Raw genomic sequence first — 21,729 nt, 5'->3', positions numbered from 1 at the left:
CCCTGTCTGCCCATCTTGGAGCATGGCACTGTCGCCCTGGTCAGGCCAAGCCACCTCCCCGCCCCCCCTCTCTCCTTTGTCCCCCCATCCAACCCATCAGGAGCCCTCTGGCTTTACCACCATCCTGAAGCCTATATCCTACCACCTTGATCCAACCCAGCTTTCTTCTCTTGCTTGGACAACTGCAATAATCTCTTTGCTGGTCTCCCAGCCTCCACCCTTCGCCTCCTATTGCCCGTTCTCCACACAGCAGCCAGAGTAGTCGTTTTAAAACATAAACTAGATCATGCAGCTTTTCCTGTTTAATGCTCCCTGGCCCCACGGCTGTCCACAGCACTTAGGATAAACTCTGATGTCCCTGACCCATGTCTGGCTCACACCTCCCTCTCCAGACTCATTTATCCCAGTTGCCCCTGTGCTTTCACTCATTCACTACGGTCACTGTGGCCTTCACACACTTCCCACCGCAGGGCCTTTGCATGTGCTGGTCCCACCTCCCTAGATCTCCACCTGGCTGGCTGCCGTCATCATTCAAGCCTTGGCTCAAGCGTCACCTCCTCGAGAGGCCTTCCCTGACTCCTTCGAGAATGCTGACCGCCCCCCCCCAAGCCTACCCCCTCTCTCCCATCACTCACTAGCACATCTCATTGTTTTATTTTCTTCACGACCTTTTCATTAAATGAACTTTCTCATTTATGGATTTGTTTGGCTGTTTACTGCTGAGGCCCTGGGGATTGAGGGTGACACAGCTGGGGTTCCTGCCCTCATGGAGCCAACATTTTAAGGAGGAGATCTTGAGAGACTAAATCTACCCTGGACTTTTCAACCACAAGAGCCAATAATTTCCTTTCATTTGCTAAAGTCAGTCAGGCTTTGTCATTTGCAATCAGCCGACTCTTTATTACATTAGGCTCCGTAAATACTTGCTGAATTCAACTGCCATGTTTGTTTTGTTCATTAGTTCTCTCCCTCCCTCCCTCCCTTCTCCCTCTTTTTCCCCAAGACACGAGAGGTCATTGTAAAGTGGGCCTGCACGTTGCATCTGGCTGAAGGGACAGTCCTGGGCCTGATGCTCACAGAACCCACCACGCCAATGTTCTGCTTTGTCATCAACGAGTTTCTACATAGATCCTCTCTGATTCCTCAAAAAGTTGAAAATAGAGCTACCCTACGACCCAGCAATTGCACTACTGGGTATTTACCCCAAAGATACAAATGTAGGGATCCAAAGGGGCACCTGCACCCCAATGTTTTTAGCAGCAATGTCCACAATAGCCAAACTGTGGAAGGAGCCGAGATGTCCATCGAAGATGAATGGATAAAGAAGATGTGGTATATATATACGATGGAATACTACTCAGCCATCAAAAAAAATGAAATCTTGTCATTTGCAACAACATGGATGGAACTGGAGGGTATTATGCTGAGCGAAATAAGTCAACCAGAGAACGACAATTATCATATGCTCTCACTCATATGTGGAATTTGAGAAACAAGACAGAGGATCATAGGGGAAGGGAGGGAAAAATAAAACAAGATGACATCACAGAGAAAGACAAACCGTACGAGACTCAATCATAGGAAACAAACTGAGGGTTGCTGGAAGGGAGGGGGGATGGGGGGATGGGGTAACTGGGTGATGGACATTAAGGAGGGCATGTGATGGAATGAGCACTGGGTGTAAGACTGATGAATCACTGAACTCTACCCCTGAAACTAATAATACACTGTATGTTAATTAATTGAATTTAAGATGTTGGGCAGAGAACATCAATTCCACTTCACAGATAGGAAGGCTGAGGCCCAAATGGCTTGCCTAGGCTGGACAGAACACAAGACTGATCATTTCAGCAAGGATTTCCTCCTCTGGAATTTTAGGACCACAGACCAGAAGGGAAAACCTGTATCCCTTCCTGATGATACACACTAGTCATGCTCTGGGGCAACCAGGCCAGATCAGAATTCAGAGCCTTCGTATTTCTACTTCACAGGCTAGTCCCAGGGATTGTTGATTCCAGGAAAAAATATTCCTGCTAAGATAATCAGGACTGTTCTTTCATACACAGTATAATTTTAGATTACCTTCATTTTTCAATCTGGTAAACCAAAAATGCAAATACAATTTACAAAGCCATTAGATCCCCACATTAATCCTCTTATCAGCCAAAAAAACCTTCTCACCTTGGAGAAAGCTGCTTGCTCTTTCATCAGAGGTAAATCATGCATTGTGTTTCCCTCCTTGCTTTGGCTACCGGGGAGCTCAGAGAGATTAACTCTGAACTTCACTGCAGTAGTTGGCCTGAGCTAGATTTTTCTGGTACAGTGCCTCACCCTTATTTGTTAACTTAGCTTTCTATTCCTTTGCCTTGCTTTAATAGTTCAATTTTAAATATGTTTTCCATTTGAAATTCTTCTCAAATCTTTCTGCCACAGGCTGGGTATAAACAAAGGAGTTAAACTGATTTCTGACGTTGTCCCCCCCCCACCCCCCTTCCTATCTCTTTTGCCACTTGCCTCAGCGCACAGGAGCAGATAGTAACTAAGCCCCAGTCCCTCGGCTTGCTCTCTGTCTTCGTAAAACATGTTTTCAGGGGAATGTAAATTGTTTTTAAAAGCTTCCATCCTGGCCCACTGCTAATTATTACTGACCCAGGAGGATCTGTACTAATTTGCCTTAATAAACTTATTAAATAGTAAATTTCAGGAGGAAGAGACGACACAGCCTTTATTGGATTAGCGAAACTGCCAGAGCAGAGAGAAGCCCGTTGGTCACATGGGGAAGCTGGGGAGATCAGTGGGCCAAGTGTGTTTTCAATAAACTGTCGCTGGCTACGGTTTTGTGCCTTCTTGGGGGTTGTCAGCAAAAATTTCTAGCCTCCAAAGGAAAAAGGAAAAACAGAAAAGAGAAAAGGCAGCTCAGAGCGGAGAGGGGTCTTCTGACTTTAGCCCCTAAAGCCCCACCATCCATTGCAGGGGCCGGCCTCGCTGGCCTCGGGAGGCTGCCCCCTGGATTTGGACAAGGGCTCTTCCCCCGAACCCGACGCAGGTCATTAAGCATGGGGACTATGACACGGAACGGGCGGGCAATGCCAAACCTCCAGGTCGTTGAAGAACAGATGCGTATCTGCAAGGTTGAAGATCATTTCTTCCATCATCAGGCCGATGCGCACCGACGTCGTGGTGTCCTGGTAGAAAGAAGGGACAGAGTCACCTGCCAGCAGGGCCTCTCTCTCCCATACCCCTACCCCCCGAAAGGCAGTCACGGACATTCCTGATGGACTCCCATGCAGTCCAGGCTGTGTCTCCGCGTGGGGTCAGGGTGATGATGCTGGATGGCTTCCGAGATTTCACTCCTAGGTGCCCCTAGTTTCTACTTGCCCTCTTTAGTACTGCAATCTCCCCCATATGCCCCTGCAACTGCAACTGTGCTCAGCGTTACCAGATCCGGGAATGGCGGCAAGAAAGGAGGGCCCCTCCCAGCCTTTCCGCTTCCAGGGAGGCCTGGAATACTAAAGCGAAGTGGCGTAGACTGGGTAAAACCCACCGGGAGAGCGGACACGTTGGTTCTCTCTTTACTACAGTCTCTCTGTGGATGCTGTCATACTCCTCCCGGTACATGCAACATCACTGTTTTCTCACAAGAGTTTTAATTATAAAAGCAAGCACACAAACAAAACCCCATTAGGGTCCCTCCATACCCCGGAAAACTAGGCCACCATTAAAAAAGTAAAGTCATGTGAGAGTTACTGACATGAAACTAGCACCAAGATATGAAGTAACAAAAGCAAGATGCACCACAGTAGAACGTGTGAAACCCAACTGTGCAGTCAAAGGGTCCCTTTTCTCTCCCTCTCTCCTATACACATGCTGTGGTAGACATCCTGTAGGAGGACGATCTGCACTGGGGGTTAGCACACTACAGCCACGGGCCCAATCTGGCCTGCTGCCTGTCTGTGTATGGCTCATGAGCTAGGAACGACTTTATACATTTTTTTTTTTTTTAAGAGAGAGAGAGAGCCCACGTGCGTGTGTGCAAGTGGGGGAAGGGGAAGAGGGAGAGAGAATCTTTAGCGGGCTCCACACCCAGCATGGAGCTCAACGTGGGACTTGATCCCATGACCCCTGAGGTCATGACCTGAGGCGAAATCAAGAGTCAGACACTCAACTGACTGAGCCACCCAGGCACCCCAACTTTTTACATTTTTAAACAGTGAATTGTCTATGGTTGCTTTTGCACTTTGAAGGCAGAGGTCAGCATGAGCCACAGAGACCCTGTGTCCTGCAAAGCCTAAAATATTTACTCTCTGGCCCTTAGCAGGAAAAGTCTGCCAATCCCTGATATATACCCTCCCTGTTGAACTCAGATGTGACCATGTGACTTGCATTGGGTAATGATATGTGAGCAGAAGTTATGTTTCATTTCTGGTCCAGAGCTTTAAGAGCAAGTGGTTGGTCATGCTCTCTCTTCCCACTTCACGAGACTAAATGTTCCACAGAAAAGGTAATGTGGGTCAGAGCTGCGACAGACCAGAAGGGGCATGTACCACAAAAGAGAAGTAGATGACATTTGGGGGATGTTTGTTACTGCAGCATAACCTCACCTAACCTAACTAATACACATGAAAAATACTTGGCACAATGGTTCTCAATTCTGGCTGCACACTATAATGATTGGGGGCATGTTAAAAATCCTGATGCTCAGACCCTCCCCCAGGCCAATAAAATCAGAATTTCTGAGGATGGGGTCCAGGCATCAGGAATTTTGAAATCTCTCCACCCACCCAGTTTCAATGTGCAGTCAAGGTTAAGAACCACTGGTCTAAAAGGATACACAACACTTAGTAATATTCCAGGTTAATATCCATCAAATGCTTTCTCTGTGCCACTGTACAAATTAACTTAATTCATTTAATTCCCACAAAGACTTATGAGTTGAGCATGATTATTTTCCCATTTTACAGATGAGAAAACTGAGACCGAAAATGGTTAGGTAACTTGCTCAAGGCCCTGCAGCTGGTGCGTGCTGGGATTTGAACCCAGGTCGTGTGGCCCCAGAGCAGCATTGCTTGTGTGGAGGCCTTGGAGGGGCTGGAGTGGCAGGAGGCATGAAGGGGACCTGCTTGAATTTTTCATGGACAGGCTGTCTTACTTCTAATATAAAAATAAATAATTAATGACATAAACCCTTTTTGACCCTGAAAAAAAAAAGGAAAAAAAAATGTAGCTGGTGATCTCAGCTTCACACACACAACTGTGAAGAATCAAGCCCAGGAACACAGCCATTAGGTGGAACACCTCATTAGGACCCCAAAAGCCAAAGCTTAGCACTCCAGGTCCTGGCTGGAAGGCGGCAGGGTAGAGTACTCAGTGAAAAATGAAGAAAAAATGAGGAAAGAAAGCGTTTCAGGGCCAAGCTGGGAATCGGTGTGTGACCTGGCAAAGGGTTTTGGGGGGTGTTTCCACACATTACTCACCCCCAAACCATTTCACCCCTGCATGATTGCACGTTACTTCTTGGCGAGGCCGTGCACCTAACGACAGATGAGCAGCCCTCTGTGTGCTAGACAAGAGCAAGAAGCTGCCGTCCACACTCATCTGCTGAAAGGATTTATGTAGAAAAATGTCAACTCCCAGGCCAGCGCATAAAACAGGAAAAGCACTTATTGTATATGGAATGGTCTGTCTGTGAAAAGTATTTTGTGTAGCTAGAAGAAGACAAATACTCAATACTGATACAGTTGAAATTACATCTTATTGATACTGGCAGGATGTGGGGAGGAAGTCTGCATGTGTGTGATGGGGGCCAGGCAAGGGAAGAGGGCTACATTCTCATCTTCTAGTTTGGGAAGCCAGGGAGCATGCCTAAAATGGAAAAAAAAAATCAAGAAATAATAACATAATCAGGTTACTTAGAAATTTGGAGGTAAGTACCAAAAGAATCAGCAAGGGTTGAAAGTTGTTGCCTGTGGGCAGAAAGAAAGGGTTTGTGTGGGGTCCACTGGGGACTGCTGTTTCTCTTAATACTTTCTTTTGTAGAACTATATGAGTTTTAAAGTATATGCATGTATTTCCTGGATTAAAAGAAAGCTAAATTAAAAATAAAAGGGAACATACTGAGTAATTCCACTTCCCATTATCTCTTCTAGAGAAAAACCCATGCAGATGAACAAGGGCCATGTAAAAAGATGTTCATTACAGAACTGTTTGTAAACACCAAAGACTAAATAGTTTAGCTGTCCAGCCAAAGGTTACTAGAGAAATAAAATGTAGTATATTCGTTTGGTGGAAAACTAAATTCAGTTGAAAGAAATGAAGTACATCTCCATATATTAATATGGACATGTAAAAAAAAATAATATCGAGTGAAATTGTTTTCTGAAAGTTATATACTGCATGTTATTGGCATTTACTAAAAACACATACCATGCTACTACATATTTCCCATAGACACTTATATATTTATAAGTTTCTGAAAGGATATACCTAGAGTAAAAACAGTAATTACTTCTGGAAGGCAGAGAGGTGGGGACAGGAATTAGAGGTAAAGATGAAAGTGAACTTTAGCACGAGCTAGAATATTTTTTTTTTAAAAGATTTTATTTATTTGACAGAGAGATAGACAGAGCCAGAGAACACAAGGAGGGGGAATGGGAGAGGGACAGGGAGAAGCAGGCTCTGCACTGAGCAGGGAGCCCAATGTGGGGCTCGATCCCAGCCCCTGGGATCATGACCTGAGCCGAAGGCAGATGCTTAACCATCTGAGCCACCCAGGTGCCCCCAAGCTAGAATATTCTAAAATGTTTTGAAAGAGAAGCGATTCAATACTTATCATATAATTAAAAATTAAAACAAAATTTTGAGGCGCCTGTCTGGCTCAGTTGGTGGAGTGTGAGACTCTTGATCTCCGGGTTGTATGTTGGCGCCCCACGCTGGGTGTAGAGATTACTTAAAAATAAAATCTTTTAAAAAAATTCAAACAAAAATTGAAAGACGCCCAGATGCTTCTGAGGAGAACCTTTAGAATACCCATCTACTCCTTGAGAATTCTCATTGTTTCAGGTTTTCCTAAAATCTGCCTGCATGCTGGGTGGAGATTGTTCTGAACTCCACAAGTGGGACCTCTTTTCAAGGAATTTGATAAAAACTAGCTGTAAGAGGTGGAAAAGTCTAGAATAGCCCAACTGTCCCAGGAGTTAAGTAACAGAGTGTGACCCTGAGCCAGACCACTTTATCCAAGTAGAAAATGTTTTTCCAGGATTGCAAAGACTGAGAAACTAAGAATAAAAGCACACACACATACAAAGGGGTGGAGACTCAGCAGTAATTAACGTGAAACCCATCCCGAGTGAGGGCAAGACGAAAGCCACCGGTTTTGTCTCATGCTGCATGCTGAATCCATTCCTAATATACTCCACAAACACACCACCTTGGTCTGTTGGCTTCAGTCACTCTGTGCAGCTCGGAGGGGGATCCTTTCCTGATCTAGCTCGTCTCCCTGTCAAATAAAGCCTAACACAGGGAAGCCTTCACGCCATGTTCTTCAGCTAAAAACAGACCACTAACCCATTCAAACCCACTCTGACCCCTCTACCACCCGAGGTTGCGGTGAGGTTTATGTAACAGGCACTCCACAAGCACTGTCATTGTCAAAAGCTCCCAGGCCACGTCCTCGAACCCTTACGCAAAGAACCTGTGTCTGTAAACCCAGCAGGAACACCCCAAACCAGGTGGTACTTTATGAAAACCACCTCTTAATCACAACATACTCTTTGGATTAAAAAAATACCAGCCTTGTTTAGGTTCAGTTCCTAAATAAGCAACAGCAGACACAGATTGTTTTTAACAAATGATCAATTTAAACCAGAAGGGAGAACTGAGAAAAGGGATTTTTTTTTTTTTTCCCCAAAACAAGCTTCAATTTGTAACTTGTCCATCAAAGGACCGTGCTGGGGGCAGGTAGGGTTGGGTGGATGGAAGGTCATCTTTGTTTAACTTGAGAGTTTGGGGGTGGTTCTCTCCCAGAGAGGGGACAAATCAAAGGCACTGCAGATTTTTTCAACATGTTCTAACGATCCCCCATATTGGTGTGGCCAGCTGGGCTGTGCGCACGTTCATTCAGGAGGCGGATGCGGAGGCTCCGAGCTTTGGCACCCTGCCTCGGGGCGGATGCTGTGGGCCTGGACGCAGCTCTGCAATCTAGTTCTTATGCATTCTTGGTGAAGTTCTCTAACAAGAGGTGGATGGTGGGGACTTTCTCCACATGGGCTGCTCTAAGATCTGCCCTGTGGATCAGTAATTCAGTTGTCTTGTGACGCACGGTTGTATCTCCTAGATCGACGGGATAGGGTAAGAGCATGAAAACAAAAGTCTTTCCTCATAGGAAGTTAATCTGATGTCAAACAAACTCGAATGAAGAAAACGGCATACGGATTCTTGGAGGATTCCAATTCTGAACACAAACGTTACTCGGGTTAATTAAGACGATGGGCTGTTTAATACCAAGTCTCCATTGTGCCCAAATTTACAAGCTCGCCATTTTAAGCCATATTCTTGGAGGTCTACTTCCCAACCCCTATCGATTAGGAGGCAACATTTTCATTTCAAAAGGAGTCCAAGTTTTTACCAGTTGTTTAAATAAGTAACTCTACCTGTCCACTATAGAAATCCCCTCTCTGAGCTTACCCTGTTTTCTGTTTTTAAGCATGTAGCGCTTTGGTTGTAGATGGTTTCAATGCATGTTTCGTTCAAAGAAGTGAGATCCACACACTATTTATTCAACATCACAACAACCCTTTGAACAAAAGGAAGGCACGTCCTAATCTTATCCTGAAACCTTAGGTGACTGGGGGGCCTTTGGGTTCTTTCGCAGCTGGTTGAGTAATAATACTAATAGCTAATTTTTGAGTGCTTTGGAGTAGAGGTTAAGAGAGTGGGCTCTCAGCCAGACTGCTTATGACCAAGGCCAGTTCCACCTCTTACCAGCTAGATGACCTTGTACAAGTTACTTAACTTCTGCATGCCTCAGTTTGTCATCTGTAAAATGGGGTTACTTACCACACAGGGTTGTTGTAAAGATCAGATGGCTTTTTCAAAGTGCTGGTTATAATCGCGTAAGTGAAAGTTTACTTTAATGGCCAGCATTACAAAAGAAAAAAAAAATGGAAGAAATACAAGAGAATCTGTGGCCTGCTGTCTGTTTCTGTAAATAAAGTTTTATTGGAACACAGTAAGGCCCATTTGTTCTTAATGTTCATGGCTGCTTTTGCACTACAATGGCAGAGTTGATAGTCACTACAGAGCCTAGCCTAAGTCTAAAGTATTTATTATCCCTTTATTTTTTTAAAAAATATTTATTTATTTATTTATTTATTTATTTATTTATTTGAGATAGACGGTGAGAGCATGAGCGGGAGGCAGGGGCGGAGAGGGGCAGAGGGAGAAGCAGGCTCTCCACTGAGCAGGGAACCCAATGTGGGGCTCAATCCCAGGACCCTGGGATCACTACCTGAGCCAAAGGCAGACGCTCAAGCAACTGGGCCATCCAGGCGCCCCTTATTATCCCTTTATAGAAAAAGTTTGCCAATCCCTAGAATAGATGACAAATACCAGCGTATGTCATATACAGTAATGGTGAACTTCTATTTCAGTTGGAGTGTGTGTTTGTGTGTATTTGAGACAGAGGGAGGGTTGTGGGGGGAGAGATGGGTCATGGTATAAAATGTGTTTCTTCCTGAGGCAGCTCTGGGACTAGAACTCAGGTCTGCTCTGACACCAGATTCCACAATCCTCGGGTCATGTCATAATGCCTGTTATAGCGGCTCTGCTCTGAGCCAACGTCTACCTCCCATGACTCAGCTGCGTGACTGGAAAGAAGTGTGATGTCTCCCCTGGACTATCCAGATGGACCGGGCCCAGTATCTGGTGGTCTCCACATAAGCTGAGCCATTCAGCTGGTTTCCTGTGGGGTCCCTACTGTGAAGATTTGGAGGCTGTCCGGAAAGGGTTAACTGGGCAGGCCTGGGTTGCTCGAACCCTGTGCATTCCTAAGCAGGTCAGTCTTCAAGACTGGTCCTTGGCTCTTGGTAGATGAGCCTTGGGCCCCGCAAGGCTAGTTGATCAGATGGTTTCTGCTAACAGTGGGATTGTGGAGAGTGCCTGTTTTTGTTCTGGGGGCTGGAGTCTGAGTAGCTGAGGTGCTGTGTGCCTATAGCATGGACCCCGATAAGATCCTGGACCCCGGGGCTCAGGTGAGCTCCACTGGTTGGTCACACCCGACATGTGTTGTCACATCAGTGCCAGCAGAATTTAGAGGAACATCTGTGCTCCACTGGGAGAGGATTCTGGAAGCTGGTGCCTACTTTCTCCCGGATCTTATTCCATGTGCCTTTTCCCTTTGCTGATTTTAACCTGTGTCCTTTCACTGTAATAAACACTGTGAACATAATAGCTCTTCTGAGTCCTGTGGGTCCTTCTAGCAGCTCATCAAGCCTGAGGGTGGTCTTGAGGGCCCCTGACACGGGGTCTTTATTAGACACTTTGAAAAAACACCAACTGGTGAGAAAAAGGGGCAGCGGCATGATATTGTGGAGCTACCTAATCTCTCTGGGAATGAACTTTCAAGTCTGTAAATAAGCAGTTATTAATTTTTAGTAAAAATAATACCCATTATTGGCCTCCCAGGATGATTTCATAACCCAGGCCTGGTCAGAACCATAGTGACTGGTTCCCGGATGGTCATGTGGCCAGTGGGAGCCCCTGAGAATTGGCGCTAGGACATTAGCTGTAACCGGTGGGGAAGCGGCAGCTTCTTACCCCCGGCGTGGCTGAGCTGGTAGAACCTCCGCCGGAGGATGCTGGCAGCCGCCTCTGTCACCACATGGGCGGAGCCTCCCTCACAAGACACATGGCTTCATACACAATAATTTGCGGACTGGATCCCACTGTTCCTGAAGTCTCCTTCTGGACATATTGGTCATTAAGAGCAGATACATTTTCCTTTTTGGCTTAAACTGATGTGTGTTGAGTTTTTGTCACTCATAACCTAAAATTCTTGACTCCGCTTTGCCATCTCCCCGTGTCTGTGCAAAACCGGGTGTTTCCCACATTGCCAATGTCCAGTGGGCAAGCTCAAGTGCTTCTACACATCTTAACAACGACCAAGTTTTGCCGGCGGCACTTTAGAAAGACTGAATGTCTTGTCTTCTGATGGCACCTCTTAACAGCCTTTCCCCAAGGTGATATAAACCAAGATCTGGGATATTATCTGGTCTGAGAGCACTCATCTCTCTTTCACACAAGCACTGTCTAATGAGGCAACTGGCTTCCTGCAAATGACCGCCACAAACTGCTTCCACCTTCGAGGGTGTGCATGCAAGTGCCCACAGGCAAGCAGCTCCATGAAGCAAAAATCACTGAGAGCATCAATCATGGAGTTAGTGGGACCCGAGTTCAAATCCTGGGGGCTGCCATTCCCCAAGGACCTGACCTTGGATGAGATGTTCATACTTCCTGGGCCTCAGTTTCCTCATCTGAATACAATCAGTGGATCCCTCCCAGGAATCCTGGAGGATAATGCATGTGTGATGACCTGCTCCTGGTGTTAGGTATTATTAGCAAAAAGCGGCAGGGTCCAGAATCTTCCATTAGAAAACTTTCCCTGCTTGGAAATTCCCGTGCAATAGTTTAACCTGGTATTTTCCAAACCATGGCCATACTCGTTACACCTTTGCAAGTTCTGTCCCACCGCAGGGCAACTGGGCTAACTTAACATCTTCCTTTAATTCAGCTACCTGTCCCTGCTTTTTTAACTTAAACGCATGTAGTTGAGAAACAAGCTTGTTATCACGACATAAATGGCAATCTGTTCCACTCACTGTACCTGGAAGGTAGGCACGAAGATAAGCAGAGGTGTTAGGTCCCCGGGGCCGCCTTTTTCAGCTGCTGGAGGCCACCTACATGCCCGGTGCCTCCGCTTCAACTCCTTCCTTCTGTCCTCCCATCTCTTACTGCGCCCTCTGATCTCCTGCCTCCCTCTTGTGAGGACCCTCGTGATTATAATGGGGCCACTTAATCACATCTGCCATAGAAGGTAAGAGTCACAGGTCCTGGGGACTGGACGTGGACATCTTTCAGGGGCCACTGGTCTGCCTTCACATCAGGCAAGGATGAAATTACAAAATGCTGCTCTTCTGGGCACATCATCTCCTGTACTAGGTTTTAAGGCTGTGGTTCTCAGCAGAGGTGGCCCATCCTCCTAGAGAGTAGTCAGGTGGTTTTGGTGGTCATAATAATTGGCTGGGGGGGTAGTGGTACTTGGGAGTGTGTGATAGGAAATATATATTTGGTTTTTGTCCCCTTTCCTGGCACAGAGTTCCTAAAACCCTGGAATTTCCTAAGTGATGAGAGCACTAAGAGTGAACTAGGTGTCTCGTTATTCAGAACAAGCCCTTTTGGACCACAGTGAGTTTATGTTAATGAGGTGACTTTTGAAAAGCCCCTAAAGGGATGCCTGGGTGGCTCAGTCGGTTAAAGGTCTGCCTTCGGCTCAGGTCATGATCCTGGGGTCCTGGGATCAAGCCCTGCACTGGGCTCCCTGCTCAGCGGGGAGCCTGCTTCTCCCTCTCCTGCTCTCCCTGCTTGTGCTCTCTCTCTCTGTGTCAAATAAATAAACAAACAAATAAATATATAAAATAAAATAAAAAAGCCCCTAAAGATGGGGGCTAGTTGCCAGGAAAACCAACAAGGGATTACAGGGCTGGACCTTTCAGTCCCATTCCCCGACCTCCAAGGAGAGGAGTGGGGCTGGAGGTTGAGTTCACTCACCAATGGCCAATGATTGAACCAATCATGCTGATGTACTATAAAAACCCAGTTCTTCTACTCATACAGAATGGCTCTGGATTTTCCTCTCTTAAATGCAAATCTTTTAAATGAGAAGCAGATACACGTTTCAGGTTCCTTCACTGTGTCTCCTATTGTGGTCAGGCCTGGGTATTTACATATTGAAATACATATTAAAATGTTTTTTCTTTTCATTATGTTACATTCAAGAGATTATATTCTTTTTTTTTTTTTTTAAAGTCATGAGTGGGTGGGCTGTATTATTTAGATTTTCATTTCAGGGTAGTAAATAGGGCATTTTAAGTTATTTATTTTAAAAGGGGCTTTTAAAAAATTAAAAAAATAAAAAGGGGCTTTGGATGGGGTGATCAAGTTGAAATCTGCTTTAGGAAAATCTGGCAGTGAAGCGGTGACTCAAATCCTGATGCCAAGGGCAACCATGCTGTCCACTGTCCCCTACCGAGATAGGGAAGCAGGAGAGACTCCATTTTAGAAAGGCTCCACTCTGTTGTTTCTCTGCTAGGCCCTGTTTACTCCTCTTCTACATTTCACCTTGCATCTGAGTCAACCAAAGAAGCGATGTCCCCGTCTCAAGGGGGAAACAAGAAAGTGAATTGTTCTCTGAGTTTCGTCCTAGACCTTCAAACACCTGATAATATCTAAGAAAAACCGGATTCCCGAGCTCGAGGACACTAGTTTCGAACAAATCTCTGTCTCAACACTGGCATCAACACCCCTGACTTCGGTGGTTTATGGAATAACACCTATTGTTCACGTGACTCTCGCCTTTGATGGGACCCTACCCCGGATTCCTGAGGGAACATCTACCCCAGACCCCTTTCCAATGTAAACCCCTATCCCCAAGCTGCGGGGAGCCTCACCTCTCCTTTTTGGAGTCTCTCAGACACTCTGCTATACTCTATCACTCACACTATTCAGTCAACTCTGCTCTGTCTCCGGGCTGTATTTGATTTCTATCTGCACAAAGCCAAGAACTCTCTTGGCTGGTCCTGCAGGATGCCCTCTGGATCCTCCGAATGGCCTATGTCACTACAGTGTGCTTCGTGGCAGGAAACTCTCTGGCTGGGGGTGGGAGGGAGCAGAGCCCATGCGGCTGCAGTTCACAAAAGCACCTGTCGGCCCCAGGACGTCACTCTGTCCTTACGCCTCAATTTCCCCAATCTCTTCAAAAGCGAGGGATTAAGAGACACTTCCTCCAAATACTACTACTCTTTATTAGAGCTCTCCTGGTTTTTGAGTGCCCCCTATGTGCTGAGCCCCACGCTTAGTGCTTTACCTTATTTCCCAGGGGCCTTTAGCCCCTTACCAAGAGGAGGAGATGTGAGGGAGGAAGAGAACAAGTGCATCTGTTGCTAGGCTACCTATATAGACAGCTAGCTTCCCCTCTCCCCCAGATCTGGGGTCTATGAAGCAGCCAGAGTGCCCTTTTTAAGACAAAAATCAGAGCTGTTTTTCCTCATTTAAAATCCACTAACTTCCCCTGGCCCTCTGAGTAAAGCTAACATCTCTTAGTGGCCACCATCTACTTCTCTCCAACCCACCTATCTGCTCTCTGAACTTGCCAAACCTGCTCCTGCCTCAGGGCCTTTGCACTTGCTGTTCCCTCTGCCTGGAATTTCCTTTCCCCAGGTGCTTTCATGGCTGGCTCCTTCACGACATTCAGTTCCCACTTTCAGCACCAGACAGGCCTTCTCCCATCATTCCATCTAACCCTGATGCCAACCATGCTCACTCTACATCCCTTACCCTGGTACAGGTTTTAACAGCATTTATCACGATCTGAAACGATTTTTCTTATTTATGATTTTTGGTGCTTCCAGAAGGCAAGCTCTGTGAGAGCTACTCCTATGGCCCCCGAGCCTGGAACACAGCCCAGTAAACAGCAGGAGCTCAGGTGAGTATTTTTTAAACGAATGTATGAGTTTATGTGAGCTTTACATACATTACCAGATTTCCTCTTCAAATCCTTTTTCCTGTTTTACAGAGAAATCAAGATGTAAAGCAATGAAGTGACTTGTCCAGGGTCACACTGCTAATAAGCGGCAGAGCTTGGGTTTCAAACTCCTGACTATCTGACTAAGAAACCAAAATCTTACCCACTTTACTCATGGACTATGTCTTCACAGGAACTAAGAACATAAAGTATTTTATTCAGGAGAAGAGGCTTAAGGCAGATTATAATCAGGTTTTTCTTTCTGTAAATGCCTGATTTAGAACTGTTGATGTCTACTTTTAATGAAATAAATGGTTCATTTAATTAAATTACACTCGCAAAGTTGGGAGAAATGACAAGCAGCTGCTTTGTGCAAATCAGCCCCGCCTCTTTCCTCAGGTCTCAGGCTGGCTTGCCTTTCTAATAACTGCTGGGCTTCAGAGAGGATAAAAGGAGGGCCCAGCGGTGGGAAAGGATCTCCCCTTATTGCCTCTGAGCATTTGTGCCTTTCATTTCCTGGACTTGATATGGAAAAGCTAAGTTCCCTGGTAAATCCCTCATTTCTCAGCTGCCCTCCTCTCCGCCCCCAAGGCCAGGCTGCGGGAACCAGACACCTTGGCTGAGAGTGGAAATCAGATCACATTAGCCGCCCCTGCAGGGCTCCGAATCCTTTTTTTGCCCCCAGCTTTTCCTCCCATTTACTGGCAGCCCATAACTTTTTAGGATGTCATTTAGGAGTCAAAAAGGAGATGTGCTGCGGAAAGACTCATTTTGGTCACCGGCTTTTGGGCCTCTTTAGATCCATTAATGGTTATCAAATGCAGTGCTTCCAAAAGTATTTTTCAGAAGTCAACCATCCAATGATCACACAAAAAACAACCCTGTACATGCTGCCTTGTTCTCACAGTGATCCACGGTTGGTGATGCCTGTTTCCTCCTAATCAGGGGTGTCTCTGGTGGAACGCCATGATTGGTCCTTGGACATGAGGACGGGGCAGTCCACAGTCTTTACTCCGAGCTGCTGGGATTCTGACATCCTAAGTGTTAAAGCCAGTTGCAGTCTCTGAGCAGACCCAGTCCCAGATGCAAGTCCTCCTGGACTGTTTGCTTCTCTTTCCTGCTCCAGACACAGCTCGGACTGCTCCCAGTGTTGGGGGAGTCTTGGTGGCTTGAAAGAGGCATCTGAACACTTAGCAAGAAGCTTCTTGGATGGTGAAATGAGTTAACCCTGCTTCGTGCTCCTCATGAAGCATTTTCTTAAAGAAACTTGTGTAACAAATCGAGGTAGGCGCCTGGGGATTTGGGAAGGGGTCTTCATATACTCATGCAAAGTTCTTCAATAGCTAATGTTGGGTTGAGAACTCTTACACCTTACATGTGTTTCTGAAAAACTTCTGGTGGCATGGTCAATAGTCAAAATCACTAAGATAACTAATTAACATAGTTAACTAATTAAAAGCAATGTAAATGAACCCACCTATTAGGGGTGGGTACTTTTGTGGGGCGCCTGGGTGGCTCACTTGGTTAAGCATCTGCCTTTGGCTCAGGTCATGGTCCCAGAGTCCTGGGATCGAGCCCCGCATCAGGCTCTCTGCTCAGCGGGGAGTCTGCTTCTCCCTCTCCCATTCCCCCTGCTTGTGTTCCCTCTGTGTCTCTCTCTCTGTCAAATAAATAAATAAAATCTTAAAAAAAAAAAAAGAACTACTTTTGTGTGTTTACAAAACGTCTCGAGAATGAAAAATTTGAGCATTCCATAGATCAGGGTTTTTCATCCTTGGCACTGTTGACATTTTGAGCCAGATCATTCTTTGTCATGGGGGGCGTCCTGTCCATTGCAGGGTATTTGGGAGCATCCCTGGCCTCTCCCCGCTGGGTGCCTGTGGCACCCCTCCCTCCCTTCGTCATGACAACCAAAAATGCCTCCAGACTTTGTCACATGGAGCCGGGAGGAAAATTACCCTCAGTAGAGAAGCGCTGCTCTAAATCATTAAAAAATAATGAAAAGGCTTAGTCCTTAGTGTCAATCAACTTTGTATTTATAAGTGAGCAACCTTATTAATGAAACGAGCTTCCTAAGTGATGACCTAAATTAAGTTAAAAAAAACAAAACAAAAACAAACCACACCTAAATCTCCCACCCAGCTGAGTGAAAGGTGCCACTTTCGTATCCCAAAGAGCAGTGTGACCCAGTGGCTCGGAACCGCCGGGGCAGCCAGACGCCTGCCTGCACACCTGGGCTCTGCCCTTCCTCCTAGAAGGTGTGACTGTGGGCACGTCTCGGGGCCCGTTTCCTGTCTGTGGGAGGCGGGGGTAACCACAGCACCTGCCTAGAGTGACGGCGAGTCAGTGAGCAGACACACGGAGAGCACTCGAGATCAGTGCCAGGCCGGGGACACGCACTGCCCGCGGGCTTGTCATTCTTAGTCACAGAATCGCCGTTCTGGGGCCTCCCTGGCCAAACCCAGCATCACCCCCACTGTCACCCGAAGCAAAGGCAGGGGGACACACGGGGTGGGAAGCTGGCCTGGCATTTTGCAGTTCCCGGCCCTCCCTCCTCTTAGCACCCAGACTGCCGCTCGCCAGGCTTGGGGGACCCTGTCCGGGCTTGCAGACTTGCCCGCTCTGGAGATGGTTCTCACAAATACAGGCAGCCAGCCACCTGCGTTTGCCTTGCTTTCCTTCTGTGTGGATCACCCTGACATCCCAAACTTCAGGACAATGCGCTTCTGCACCTATATTCTGGAACCTCTCCCCTTCTTTTAAAGAAAAAACAAAACAAAACACAACAACACAAACACACAAAACCAATCAAAGCCATCACACCGTGCAAGCCAACTGGGCCTTTAAAAAAATCACTGCCAAGTAGCTGTTTACAAGCTGAACAAATAATTACACTGCCACAAGGAAGAAAAGTATTAATTAAAGCTATTCATTAAACCAGCCTCACTATTCTGTGGGGTTTATCTCGTGGACGTGTCAGCCAGAGGTCAGGGACGGATTAGCACACAATGGAGGGCTTTGCCAGGTAAATCTCCTCCTTGTGGTTTGCTTTTAATAATAAAGTTGTCATTAAAAGAAAGAATTTAATGATTTTAATTGGGTTTAATTACTTGGAAACTCCTGGAAAACAGATCAGCTTGTTTAAAAGAGGAAGACAAGAAAATGATGGTTGTAAAGAAAAAAATAGTTTGATTCACATGTTTAAACAGTGAAGTTAAAAAAAAAAACCACCCAACAACTTGGCTTCTTTGGCAGTTTCACAGGAGAACACAGAAAATAGAAAAGATCTTCTTAGCTCAGCAAATGGGTCTATTTGTACTAACAAGAACATTCCCCCCAAAAATGTAGGATAAATCCTGTCACCACTGAGTCACAAAAGAGCCGAGCTGACTACAAATGATAAAATCATGTTCAAATCTAAGAGAACAAACAAAGATATCTGAACTGGTTCCTCTTTGGGTGTTTTAAGCAACAACTCAGACCCTTTGATTTGTTTTTATCTTTCGAAACATGTTCTTTCAGCTGGAGGTATCTGGCAGCTTTTAAAGCATTTTCCGAGGGTGTAAATTCAAAGGCCAAAAAAAAAAAAAAAAATCATAAGTCTTCCTCTTTTAAACACTGTCCTGATTTGCCCACACTTTGGGGTCCAAGGTCCCAGGAAACGACTTTGAGTGCTAAGACCAGGAAAGTTCCAGACAGACCCCAGGAAACGGCTACCCTAAGGTAAGTGACTCACTGTCCAGGACCACGGGCCACTTGATGGCACAGGAGATCAGTGCATTTCTGGAACAGGGCCTGCCACCCAACAAGTGCCCACTGCTTCCATCCAGCCCCGACGCGTCCCTCCTCAACACTGGGAGTCTTTGGCTTCTCATTATTTGCCCAGATTGTGCTACTTTGGCTTATTATCCACTGAGAGGGCATTCTTACACAATCAGCAGTGTGTTTCTAAAGAAGCGGTTCTTCAAAAGACATTTATTTCATTTATTGTTAGTTATTCTGATATTTATTATTCATTTACTCTACAAAGACTGTTTGCTACGTAGCAGGCTCAGTTCCAAGCACTTCTCACGTACCAACTCGTTGATGCTATGAGGTATTACTCATACTACACCCAGGCTACAGAGGTGGAAACAGAGGCCCAGGGAGGCAAAATGACTTGACTGAGGTCATATGGCTAGGGAATAGAGCTGGCTTTGAACTTGAGCGGTCTGACTCAAGAGCCCATGTTCTAGACCAGAAGCAAACTTTTCTAGACCAGGCGAACTTTTCTCTAAAGGGCCAGATAGCCAGTGTTTTAGGCTCTGTGGCCCATGTGGTCTCTGTCACTCCTCAGCTCTGCTGCTGCAGCACAAAAACAGCCACAGACACTATGTCAATGGATGGGCATGGCCGTGTTCTAATAAAACTTTATTAAAAAAGAAACAGGTGGGGGGCCAGCTTTGGCCCATGAGATGGATATAGTTTGCCAACTCTTGTTGTTGAGCACTATGCTATACTGTCTCTTTGCTCTCAGACAGTGAATGTCCCTTGTGCATGGAGCTCACGTTCTAGGGGAGGGGGAGGGCCACAAAAAAAAAAAACCACCATTTCATTTCAGCTAGTGACCGGTGTTCTGAAGAAAATGAAACGCGAAGATGTGCTGGAGGGTGAGAGAGAAACCGAGAGAGCAAGACAGATCAACTGTGTGTGTGTTTGGGGGAAGCCTACTAGAGGTGCGGTGGGCAGGGAAGGTCTCTCTGAGGAGCTGACGCCTGAGCGAAGACCCCAGTGAAACAAAGGAGCCGGCCACGGGATGCTTATGTAGCAGGAACAGCAAGTGCAAAGGCCATGAGGCAGGAACAAGCTCTGTGTGTCAGAGAACAGAAAGAAGGCTGCGGAGTGAGTGTATTAAGTAAGTGGGAGCGGGAGGAGAGACCCAGGTGGGATAATCAGATGAGGCCATGTGGAGGAGTCTGAACTTTATTCAAAATGTGACTGGAGACCAGGGACCAGTTTCAAGCAAGGAGAATGAAACGATCTGATTTATATCCAAAATAGATCACCAGGGCTGCCTTCATGGCACTATGCCATCCTATCGAGCCAAAAACCCAGGGAGGTAGGTATTGTTTTTTTTTTAAATTTTTTTCAAGATTTTATTTATTTATTTGACAGAGAGAGACACAATGAGAGAGGGAACACAAGCAGGGGGAGTGGGAGAGGGAGAAGCAGGCCTCCCGCGGAGCAGAGAGCCCAATGTGGGGCTCAATCCCAGGACCCTGGGATCATGACCTGAGCCGAAGGCAGACGCTTAACCGACTGAGCCACCCAGGCGCCCCCAGTATTGTTATTATACCCATTTCACAGATGAGGGTCTGAGGCTCAGCAAATCCCCACCACCCTAACAGATGGGACTCAGCTCCAGGGTGGTCTGCTCCAATCCCATCCTTTCCTCCCCTGTCCCTCAGCCCTAGAGGATGTCATGTCGGATATGCTTGGACCGTCATCTCTCAGCCCAAAGATTCCTTTGTGTTGAGGATTAGGAAAGCGAGGGAGTTTGGCACCAGCCGATACGGGCCTGGTTTCAGTCTGCAGAGAAGCTAAACAACTTACAAACATTGACGGTGTGTCGTGGTATGACGAACAGTGTCAAGGGTCCTATCACCCCCCAACTAGGGAACCTAAAGAACGGGAGGAGGGTAGGAGAGAACAAACAACCGTTTTGAGTAGCAAAATCAGTTTCCTCTTAAATGGTGACAGAGCACTCAGCATATTGTCAGCTGGACTCCCAGCATCTGCAGAAGGGCCCTGAGAAGGAGCCAGAGGTCACTGCATGTGGCTTCTTCCAGTCCTGAGGGAAATGTTCTCATAGCCATCCATCAGGACACAGGGCTCCTCTTCCCTCACACTTCAACTTAGCTGTCAAGGTGCAGCATTGTTGAGAGCAACAGAAACTCATTCACCCATCCTTTCATTTATTCTACAAATATTTACTGAGTGTCTTTTATGAGTCGGGCGCTATTATAGGCATTGGGATACATCAGCAAACAAAATAGTCCTATAAATGAATAAAGCAAGATCTGCAGTCTGTCTGATGGCAGGGATGCCATGTAGGGACGCATAGGCTGTGCACGGCATAACTCCAGGGGCACCATTCACATGGACCACCATGAAAGTGGTGCCTCTTTGGGTTGAGCAGTGCACATTCTGTACTTCTGCCAGGTGGTAGAAAACACTACGGAAAAAAAACATGGCAAAGACTCTGTGTCATGTATGTGGGCTCGTAGGACGTGTGGCAGTTTCATAGAATGGTTAAGGAGGTATTTGCTGAGAAGGTGGCATTTCAGAAGGTTTTTCAGGGGAAGAGGGAGGAAGCCATGTGGGAAGAGGAGCATCTCAGATAGAGGGAACCAAGTGTTCAAAGGCCCTGAGGTGGGAGTGTGTCTGGCGGGTGTGAGTACCACTGAGGAGGCCAGTGTGGCTGGGTCAGAGTGGGGGGAAGAGAGGAGTACTAGAAGAGGGCACGGAGGTAACGGACCACACCGCTTAGGGCCACATCTAAGGGCATGGGCCCTGGGAACTGGCCAGATTATGTTTCATCTTCAAATGTTTACTGAGCACCTATTACGTGCCGGGTAAGACCATGGAGGCTCTTGGCTTCCATGTGGCTTACAACATACATGTGGAAGGGAGTGTTTGCTATTCTTGTCAGCACAGCATCCAGCACACCGGCTGGTAGTAGCATCATAAGTGCTTTTTGGGAGCCTGAATTTCATCACACCCCATCTGTGTAGTTATGAGGAAGCTAACCCACCTAACCCCAGGGTGACTGGCTCAACCCAGGTCAAGGACAGTTTTGTCTGGGACTTGGCTGGAACTACTGGGAAAGAGGTAGTCTCTATTTACTGGGGTTACTGAGCTGGCAGGATGTTGGTCTTGTGCTGCTGGGGGGGCAT

General features: G+C 46.5%; 1 protein-coding gene across 1 annotated transcript in view; it reads right to left on the bottom strand.

Moving 5' to 3' along the window:
- The window catches only part of EYA2 (EYA transcriptional coactivator and phosphatase 2), a 265,039-nt gene that overhangs the window by 47,363 nt on the left and 195,947 nt on the right, over positions 1–21,729 (bottom strand). The window contains exon 10 of the mRNA XM_036069693.2: positions 3,096–3,185. Coding sequence (XP_035925586.1) covers positions 3,096–3,185 — 90 coding nt within the window. The remainder of the gene's footprint in view (positions 1–3,095; positions 3,186–21,729) is intronic.

Source organism: Halichoerus grypus, chromosome 10 (assembly GCF_964656455.1).
Source record: "Halichoerus grypus chromosome 10, mHalGry1.hap1.1, whole genome shotgun sequence".
NCBI classification, from domain to species: Eukaryota; Metazoa; Chordata; class Mammalia; order Carnivora; family Phocidae; genus Halichoerus; species Halichoerus grypus.
Note: the sequence above shows the minus strand (reverse complement) of the source record. Positions and strands in the feature narration are given on the sequence as shown.